The 10919-nt window shown below is 46.1% G+C and overlaps 1 protein-coding gene across 1 annotated transcript in view; it reads right to left on the bottom strand.

Annotated features, from left to right (window-relative positions):
* Window positions 1-4175: 4175 nt before the first annotated feature.
* LOC125265661 (sensor for unfolded proteins in the ER ire1-like) overlaps window positions 4176-10919 on the bottom strand; it is a 46417-nt gene continuing 39673 nt past the window's right edge. The window contains exon 6 of the mRNA XM_048186017.1: window positions 4176-5493. Coding sequence (XP_048041974.1) covers window positions 5355-5493 — 139 coding nt within the window. The 3' untranslated portion in view covers window positions 4176-5354. The remainder of the gene's footprint in view (window positions 5494-10919) is intronic.

Raw genomic sequence — 10919 nt, 5'->3', positions numbered from 1 at the left:
GGGAGTCACACGAGGAGAACAGGAGACGCTGGAGACAGGTAAGTAGATCACTGGGAGTCCTTAACCCTCAGGGGTCTGAGGCTGATTTGGGGCCTGGAGAAGTTTTGACATGCCCTGACATTTGTGCTTTTTTCAGTTGTTCATAAACATATTAATGGAAAAAGTGTCATTACACTGTATTCAGCACAAACTAGGCTACAATAATATGTAAGGAACATGTATGTACATGTTTGTATTTTTGAAGGAATAACGTTTATGCGTGGTTATTGAAAAAACAAAAAACTTAAGTCACTGAAATAAAGCCAAAAAATATATATTAAATCTGTGTTCACAAGACTTCTGGGTATTGGAGGTTGTAGACTAGAGTTTTTGCTTCAAAAATATGTAAAAATTATCCTTCCTACTCCTTCATATAAAACAATAGAGAGATTTAAATTTTCTAAAACATCTTTGGTCAAGAAACACAGTATGCGTGGAGGCGTGAATAATCATGAATAATGGGTGATTCTCACCTGAGAAGACAAAAGAATCAGATAAAGAGCTCTAATGACCTGCATAAATAATGAGCTCTTTCAGTCAGATAGGCTGTGAAAAAACCCTCTGTTGATCATGTCTCAAGCTCATCATAATGTAAATCAAACATACAGAAAAAACAGCAATACTGTGAAATATTATTACAATTTACAATAATGGTATTCTATTATTAAAATATAATGCATTTCTATGATACAAAGTGTCTGAACAGTTATGTTACCTCTATGGCATTTCATATAGGCTTTTAGCTTAAAAGCATGCACATTTGGAGAAATATTGATGGATTCTCATATTTATGTCAATTTTCTATACAGAGGAGTATTTATTCATTATTTATTGTCATTATTATGAGTGCTGGATACTGTGTTTACAATTCATACTTGCAGCCGGAGGGCGCTCTGTACACTTTTAGTCCACAAATGCCAATGCTAAAGAAGAATAGGCAATCCAGGAAATAACTGAACTAACAGAGGCCAGAGATCGCTAACTATGGCTATTCAAAACACTTTTCAAGACAATAAATACACGATTGAGACGATGAATGCATGTATTGACTGAATTTGCCTCTGAATAGCGCTGGCTCCGTGGGCGTGGCCGCATTAGCGGATAATGAGCTGAATCAAGGACTTCTGACATGGCTCTCTTTTCATACAGATTACATAAACACAGGTTTGTTTTCGTTTTGACTTACACGATTTAAAGGTCCCGTTCTTCGTGATCCCATGTTTCAAACTTTAGTTAGTGTGTAATGTTGTTGTTAGAGTATAAATAAAATCTGTAAAATTTTAAAGCTCAAAGTTCAATGCCAAGCGAGATATTTTATTTAACAGAAGTCGCCTACATCGAACGGCCAGTTTGGACTACATCCCTCTACTTCCTTCTTTAATGACGTCACTAAAACAGTTTTTGACTAACCTCCGCCCACAGGAATACACAAGAGTTGCGTTTGTAGAGTGTGTTTGTCGCCATGTTGTCGAAACGCTGTTATTTTCATCCCGCAGTCCAATCACCGGGTCTGATTCCGGCTCAAATTGATAGGGTAAAATTAAAGACATGTTTACAATAACACTGAGCGCATGCATCTCCACTTTATGGTAAGAGGCGTGACCTTTCTGGGACCTTTCTGCTAAGCTGCTGTCGAATCACAACACAGGAACCACTGGCACAATCAGAACTTGTTACGTATTTCTGAGGGAGGGACTTCATAGAACAAGGAAGTCATCAGCCCGTTTTTATGACAGTGGAAACAGCGGTATACAGATAAGTAAATTATGTGAAAAATACTGTGTTTTTTTACACGCGAAACATGAACACGTTATATTGCACACTATAAACACAATCAAAGCTTCAAAAAAACACGAAAAACGGGACCTTTAAAACCTGACATTTCAATGTCTCTTTAGACACAAGTATAATTTTTTTGTGATTAGTATTCACTAAGTTACAGTTCATTTTCTGAGAACTATCAGATTGGAGTTCGTTCAGAGGGAGACGAGAGATCACGCATCATGTTTGTTTTCTTTATTTTACAAAAAGCACAACATTTTGTTTTTACTCTGAGTGTACACAAATAAAAGAAAATATTCCACAGATTAAAATGGTGTATAACTCTTAATTGTATGTGCAACACTGACAGAGTATTTTGAGTCTCTTTCACACTGGTTAGAAAAAAAATGCGGTGATCACGCCGGCGTGACCGCCGACCCCAGAGTGTTAAGGTAAGCATACAGGTAAGTCTTAATAAAAACAAGACCGGACGAAGACTGTGTGTGAGTGTGAGTCCTTTATACTGTTAGGTGATTGCTGTGTTGATGAGGTGCAGGTGTTGGTGATTAGTACTCTGGTGATTGGGTGCGCTGTGATTGGTGGATGGTGGACCCTGACGTGTCTGTGACAGTACCCCCCCCCTCCACGGCCCGCTCCTGAGTGGTCGTGGTGGCCGTCCTCTTCCACGTGGGGCAGGCCTGTCAGGATGATTGGTGTGGAAGGTTTGAAGTAAGTTGGGATCAAGTATGTCGTTTCTGGGGACCCAAGAGCGTTCCTCAGGGCCATAACCTTCCCAGTCCACAAGATATTCCAGCTGGCCACCACGGCGCTGGGAGTCCAAGATCTTGTGAACCTCATAAGCTGCACCGTCCTCCAGGATGAGTGGAAGGGGGGTTCGGCGGCTGCCACGTCAGGCCCTGTGAGACATGGAATGTAGGGTGAATACGATACTGTGGAGGGAGTTGTAGCTGATAAGTGGTCGGGTTGATCTGCCTGGGGATGGTGAACGGGCCAATGAACCTGGGACTCAGCTTCTTGCAGGGCAGACGCAGTCTGATGTCTCGGGTAGACAGCCAGACCTTCTGTCCCGGTTGGTAGGAGGGAGCGTTGGAACGACGAAGGTCGGCTGTCATCCTGTGTCTGCGCAGGGCTCGCTGCAGTTGGTGGTGTGCTGAGTCCCAGACCCTCTCGCTCTCTCAGAACCAGTAATCCACAGCTGGTTCCCCGGTCCAGGGGAACAGTGGGGGTTGGTAGCCGAGTACACACTGGAATGGAGTGAGTCCTGTAGATGGCTGACGCAGGGAGTTTTGTGCGTACTCGGCCCAACCCAGATACTGGTTCCAAGAGTCCTGGTGGTCGTGGCAGAAGGTACGGAGGAAGCGGCCGATCTCCTGGATCTTCCTCTCCGTCTGCCCGTTCGACTGGGGATGGTAGCCGGATGATAGACTGACGGTCACACCTAGGAGCGAGTGGAAGGCCTTCCATACCCGGGAAATGAACTGAGGTCCTCTGTCTGAAACAATATCCTCAGGTATTCCGAAATATCTGAACACGTGATTAAACATTAGTTCAGCTAATGTTTAATTAGTCTCCATGGCTGTGGGTAAACCTCTCAGTGGAATCCGACGACATGACTTGGAGAATCGATCGATGATAACGAGGATGCAGGTACAGTCATTGGATGCTGGCAGGTCGGTGATGAAGTCCACTCCTAGGTGTGACCAGGGTCGGTTAGGAACGGGCAGAGGATGGAGCTTGCCGGATGGAAGATGGCGTGGACTCTTGGAGATGACACAGCCCTGCACATACCTTCTGACATCTGCTGCCATGTTCGGCCACCAGAAGCGCTCCTTCAGCAGCGAGAGGGTTTCATTGACCCCCGGGTGGCCAGTGCCAAGTGACGTGTGGGCTGTGTGAATAAGTGGAGTGCGTCGTGCCCTGGTGATGTATAGCAAGCCCGGTGGGCAACCCAACGGAGCGTTCGTGGAGGCATTGGAGGAGGATAATGTCTTTTCCGACCAGGAAATTGGACTCACGATGATGGAGCTTGGGAGGATGGTTTCTGGTTCTTCGGGTTTCTCCTCTGGAGAATGGAGATGAGAGAGAGCATCCGCTTCAACATTTTTAGAGCCTGGACGATAGGAGATGGAGAAGTCAAAACGGGAAAAGAACAGGGCCCAGCGTGCCTGTCTTGGGTTCAGTCTTTTAGCAGCACGTAGGTACTCCAAGTTCTTATGATCAGTAAGGACAAGGAATGGATGTTTTGCTCCCTCCAACCAATGCCTCCATTCTTCCAATGCCTACTTCACGGCTAGGAGTTCTCGGTTGCCAATGTCGTAGTTGACCTCCGCCGGGTTGAGCTTGCGGGAGAAGAAGGCGCATGGATGGAGTCTACTTGGGGTCCCCTGCTGCTGAGACAGGACCGCTCCCACTCCTGTGGTGGAGGCGTCCACCTCCACTACAAACGGCAGCTCTGGATTGGGGTGGACGAGGAGGGGAGCGGTGGTGAAGGCTTCCCTGAGAGTGTTGAAGGTGTTGGTGGCAGCTGGGGTCCAGGACAGAGACTTGGGCTGGTTACGGAGCAGGTTGGTGAGTGGATGAGCGGTAGTTCTTGATGAATCGACAGTAGAAATTTGCAAAACCAAGGAAGCGTTGGAGTTCTTTGATGGATGATGGAGTTGGCCAGGTCTTGATGGCTTCCACCTTCCCCTCGTCCATCCGGATGCCACTGTGGTCGATGATGTACCCGAGGAAGTGTATGGAGGGTTGGTGGAATGAACATTTTTCAGCCTTCAGGAAGAGATGGAATTGTCTCAGACGCTTGAGGACCTCCGCAACGTGGTGGCGATGTTCGGCCAGGCTCCGGGAGTAAATTAAGATGTTGTCGATGTAGACCAGTACGAACTTATGGAGGAACTCCCGGAGCACCTAATGAATGAAATCCTGGAATACGGAAGGGGCACTGACCAGGCCATACGGCATAGTAGCAATGTTATAGTTACAGTAGAATGTAGAAACTAGACTATTGAAAGTGATACCAAAGATAAAATGAAGAAAATGAAAAACTGAATAGAACAACAGAGAAAGTTTGAAGGTGGTTTGTAGGAACAGTTTACTTATTTATTTATTTTTATTATTTTTTATTATTTTTTTATTAATTTTGCAATTATAAACTTACAATTTATATATACAGACTGACATATTACACAATAAGTCAGAACATACCAAGATAACAAATACAACAAGAAGAGGGGGAAGTCTATTAGTATGTTTTTCCCCTTTATTCCTCCTTCCCCACCCTGTAACAGATATTTACATATTTCCACAAGATAAAGCAAGAACTGAAATTGCCCTGTTTTCAAATGTACTACTGACTCTTGGTTTTTTATATTGTGCCTCTTTAACAGTTAATGTTTTTTAGTTGTCAGGACCTCACTTCCCCCAAAACAATGGATCTTAGCTCATATTCCATCTGTCCCTACATTTAAACTCATTCATGAAATACATTCATGATGCAAAATCAATGTACATACTGTAACCAAAAATAACAACAATCAAATATATGGAACTGAGCTGAAGAACTTTTTCAGACTCGCCCTGGAGTTCCATCCTCTCTCCTTTGCAAATTTGAACACACTCCCAAAGAGATCAGGGAATGAATCCATCAGGTTGATGCTCTCTGCATCATCTGGACTATGTAGAGAAAAGAGACACCAAAAACATGGTCTGACACACAATATTACTAAATTATTGAACAAATGTGCATCATGTTACATGTAACTCACTAATGCTCATGTAGGTTGCGTATGAAACGCAGCAGGCCCAGTGTGTTCTCAGGATAGACTTTCTTCTTACCATCCAGTTTCTGGACAAGCTCAGATGGCAACTGACAAAAGAAATACGTTTTTAAAAGTAAAAAGATTTTCAAACCAAGTGTAAAGAATGCCGTGAACTACATCCAAATGATTTGTAACAAGGAAATTCTTGAAGACATGATATCAGTTTTTTAAGTTGTCACTATTTTAATTAAATATTAATAATTAAAATGTGTCTTTATTTATACAAATATGTTTGAATATGTCTGCACTGAAATTAGACTCACTTTAGTTTTCCATTCGGAAAAGCTTTTCCCTTCTGTGTATTTTTCAATAGCATGAAGGAGCTCCTCATCAACATTACGACAGCTCTCGGCTTCATTCTGGTTCCCCATTTTTTTCAAATACTCTACTCTCCTGACAGGATTTTAAAAAAAGTACAATCTCTTCAGCTGATAAAGTATCTACAGTAGATGCAATTTCTACTTCATTTCATTAAAAAAATAATCATAATAAGCCAGTATAAGCAGTGCTGAACCTCTCTGGCTTATTTAGACTGATAAATGTCATTGCCAAATCAATGGAATATTCTACCTTTCATCAGTCCAGAAGAAGGGGTGTGCAAGGGTCTGCTCCACAGTTGGTCTGTTGTTTGGATCTTCATTGATCATCCACTCAATAAGATCCTTCACTACATCATCATCCAGATGTTCCAGTGAGTATCTTCCTTGTAGAATGTTGACTTCACAAAATGGACCTTTACCAAATGGATGATGTCCTCTAGAGAGAATGTAGTACACTAACATCACAGCAACCTGGTTACAGTGATACAAGTTTAGAATTTTCATCAAATACAATTAAAATTAATTAATTAATTTGTAATTGTGTATTAATAAGGAAGCCCTGAACCGCATTGTGGGAAAAAAAAAACAGAAAACTTATGGTGGGGAGGAAAAAAAAGAAAACTTATCTCATTATTACGACATAAGTCATTATTTCGACATAAGTCATTATTTCGAGATCTCTAGGCCTTTATTCCATGTAGTTTACATAACACTGGATATTCTATTAATTTATACTTTTTATACTAATTCATACTTCTAATACGTGGCTGTAACGATGTGTACTCAGGCAGATGAGGATGACGAGGAATAGGTACAAACACAGTTTAATAAGAATATATCAGAACAGGAACAGGGATTCACACACTCAACAATATACGAGACCGGACAAGGAACAACAGACAGGCAGGAACTTAAGTAGTGCAGGTGATGAGGTGCTTAATGATGAACAGCTGACACGGGTGAACTCATAACGATGGTGACCATGGAGATGGAAGACAGGCGGGAACACAAACAAAGGAACATGTGACAGATGAAAACCAAACTGAAAGTTCATGAAAACTGAAACTAACGTGACAATATGCCCCCTCCGGCAAGCCGCATCCTAGTGCCGTGGAATGTAGAAGGATGGAGAGATGGCAGAGGTTTAGGAGGAGGACGAGGATGTGGCGAAGGGCTGGAGAGAAGGGGAGGTGACGGGATGGCAGCAGCAGGCAGATTGGACCGTGGAGACGCAGATGGGTGGTGCCAGAAGTTGCCGACCCAGAGCATGACCAGGACGATAGCCCACGGCGGAGTAGATGGAGGGAGGAGCCATGGTGGTGACTTGCAGGGCATCATCCTGGTGATGATTGACAGATGCTCAGCCGCTGGGAGAAGAGCCCCTCACGCAGACGAAGAGCCGAGGGAGCGAAGAAGCGCCAATGACCCTGGTGACCGTGACTGAGCCGCAGCGAAGACCCCCCTGAGAAGGAAGCGGGGATCCTGAGGGCTGAGACTGAGCCAGTGCGACTGAGGGCGTAGGTGAAGAATGAGGGAAGGCGGAGCTAGCCGGAGCCAAAGGGGTGGAGGGCCGGAGGGCCCGCAAGTCCGCAGTGGAGGCGTGGCGAGGTCTGACCCAGGCTGAGCCGATGGTCCGTGGGAGCCCGGCGAGGTCGAATGGCCGAAGGTCAACGCTGGAGTCGAGGGAGGAAGGAGCGCAGGTGCAGGAGCCACGGCGACGGGTCGAGGTGAGTCTGAGTACTCCGAGGCTAGAGGTGGAGCCACAGGCTCAGACCGCCCAGGTGGGATTGGCTCCTTGCTGGTCCAGGGTGGAACCACGGCACTGAGAGGAGGTGACACAATGGGACTAGTGGGAGACAATGACGTCTGGGTGGTATCAGTGGCTGAGGACTGAGGACGGGCATAGAAAGATGAGCAAAATCCAATGAAAAATAAAGTGCTACCAACAGCAGTAAGGAGAGGTGATGGGAGAGGGAGGCTGGGCGGGGTTAACTTGACTGAAGATGATGATTGATATACAGGTGAGTTCATGGGGTAACAAGGATCCAACACTCCGGGTTCTTGAAAAATGTCCAGAAAGTCTAGCTGGTACTCACTCTCAGTGACGGGAGGGTGGGCGTGGCTCACTTCCATTCCCTCAAACTCCATGAGGACTCCCTCGGCGATGGACGGTGTTGCCGGCTCACACCCCAGGTCAGACTCTCCAGGATGCTTTGGCTCTGGGGCGATAGCGGGCATTGTCCTATCTTCATTGGGCTCTGGCTCACATGTTGCAGCAGGCAGAAGCTTCCAGTCTGCGGGGGGCTCTGGTGTGAGATCCATCGATCGGGGTGGTGGTGCTGGGATAGGCTCTGGGTCGGGCAGTGGCGGCTGTATGGATCGGGGGTTTACCCTGATCCATACAGTGATTTCAGCGTCTCTTCGTCGTAGGGAGAGCGATCTGTGAGACGGCAGAACTCCACGGTGAAATCTCTGATGTTATCACTGCTGCTGGCTGCTGCAGCAATCTTCGCTGCAAAATCAATTTCTTGGTCCGGTCTTCTGTAACGATGTTTGCACAGGCAGATAAGGACGACGAGGAATCAGGTACAAACACAGTTTAATAAGAATATATCAGAACAGGAACAGGGATTCACACACTCAACAATATACGAGACCGGACAAGGAACAACAGACAGGCAGTAGTGCAGGTGATGAGGTGCTTAATTATGAACAGCTGACAGATGACATGGGTGAACTCATAACGATGGTGACCATGGAGACGGAAGACAGGCGGGAACACAAAAAGGGACATGTGACAGATGAAAACCAAACTGAAAGTCCATGAAAACTGAAACTAACGTGACAGTGGCCTAATAATTAAAGCTACAATATGTACATTTTTTTGTCGCCTATTCAAAACAAAGGCATAGACTGATGATGCAGAGACTGAGCACGGAATCTTGGGAAATGTCATCTTCACCCCACAGCCAGTGGAAACGAATCAGGATGGGACTCAAGCAGAAAACACGTTCATTGATGAGATTATTAACGTTAATGTAGTATGAAGCAGCGCGGGGCCAAGTGATGTTGGAGCTGAACGAGGCCGCTGGAGCGATTGCTAATGAGAGACGAACACGACACACGCCTCGCAAACAGCTGAACTTTTATTATGCTGCAATCGCCAACTCCGCTTCTAGCGGTCAAGCGTACGAGGTAACACAGCGCTGCTTATTAAGGTTGTAAAACCTGACAAATGTGTGCTGGCATGACCATCCAGCTGCATCACAAATGTCGTTGATGGATACACCTGACATCAAAGCTTTTGATGCCGCCATACCCCTGGTAGAGTGGGCCCGGACATTTAAAGGAGAGGGCTGACCAGCCGCTTCATAAGCAAGTGAGATGGCCTCGACCACCCACTTGCTCATCCTCTGCTTGGATGCTGGGCCCCCTTTCCTAGGGGACCCATAACAGACAAACAGCTGATCTGATTTACGCCACAGGGCAGCTCTGTGCACGTAAGCATCCAAAGCTCTTACTGGGCAGAGCAGATTCAGTTTTTCCTGATCCGAAGATTCAAAGGAAGGAGGATAAAAGGCCTGGAGCACAATGGGACCTGGAACATGGGTAGGGACCTTTGGGACATAGCCAGGTCTAGAATACAGGAATGCCTTCACCATTCCTGGAGCAAATTTAAGATATGAAGGAGCAACTGAAAGTGCTTGTAGATCTCCTATCCTTTTCAAAGAAGTGATAGCTAGCAGCAGAACAGTTTTCAGAGTGAGGAACCTCTCAGGAACCTCCTCTAGTGGTTCAAAGGGAGCCTCAGCCAACCCTTGTAAAACCACGGCCAAGTCCCAGGCCGGAACCCTTGTGCGCACTGGAGGCCTCAACCTCAGTGTGCCACGGAGGAAGCGTGTGACAAGGGGGTCTCGTCCTACTGAGGAATCCCCCTTAAGAGGAGAATGATAGGCCAATATGGCCGCAACATAAACCTTCAAGGTTGAATGAGATAAACCCTCCGAGAACTTTTCTTGGAGAAATCTTAGCACGGAGCTAATAGAGGAATGGACTGGGTCCGTATTGTTTTGTCTACACCAGGTAGCAAATAAGTTCTACCAGAAAGACTCGGAAAGCAAAGAAACGTTTGAATACGATTTATTCAACAGTATGAATGTAAATATCAATGATAAATGATAAAGTTCTTTGGCGTAGGCCCCGTCCATAGTACAATCCGGAGGGTAGCAGACATTTGCAGATCCTGCCTTAAGATGAAGGCAGGGGCGGAGCCTACCCCCGTTGTATGGACAGGGACAGACCTGGTGGTGGTGGGGAGGATGGGGGTGAACGCCGGCGATGGTATCTGCGAACACAATAGTGGGTGGGAACAGAACTTATATACTCAGGTGACGTGTAATGATTGGTTAGATAATGAGCAATGACGTGCATTAGAGTCTTCCGGGTAGAACTTCCGCTAAACGCTCCCATTTCCATTTATATGAATACAGCTTCCCCGTGGCGGGAGCTCTGGAGTTAAGAATGGTCTCCACAACCTCAGTTGGGAGACCGGCGTCTATGAGCCTGGCCCCCTCAGAGGCCAGGCCCAGAGCTTCCAAAGTTCTGGGCGGGGATGTATTATCATACCGCCCGCTTGTGACAGGAGGTCCTGTCTGAGAGGAAGCTCCATCGGGGAGCCATCTAGAAGGGACACTAAGTCCAAGAACCATATCCTGGTTGGCCAGAAGGGAGCCACCAGTATTAGGCTGACTCCCTCCCAGCGTACTTTGTCCAGAACTCCCGGGAGCAGAGCGATAGGGGGAAAAGTGTACAGACGTAGCCTTGGCCCTGCTGTACCATGGCATCCAGCCCTAAGGGTGCTGGATGAGTTAGGGAGTACCAGAGTGGACACTGGGTTGACTCTCCCGAAGCAAACAGGTCGACCTCTGCACGACCAAAATTATTCCATAGGAGGTCCACC

This window comes from Megalobrama amblycephala, linkage group LG3 (genome assembly GCF_018812025.1).
Source record: "Megalobrama amblycephala isolate DHTTF-2021 linkage group LG3, ASM1881202v1, whole genome shotgun sequence".
Lineage (NCBI taxonomy): Eukaryota > Metazoa > Chordata > Actinopteri > Cypriniformes > Xenocyprididae > Megalobrama > Megalobrama amblycephala.
Note: the sequence above shows the minus strand (reverse complement) of the source record. Positions and strands in the feature narration are given on the sequence as shown.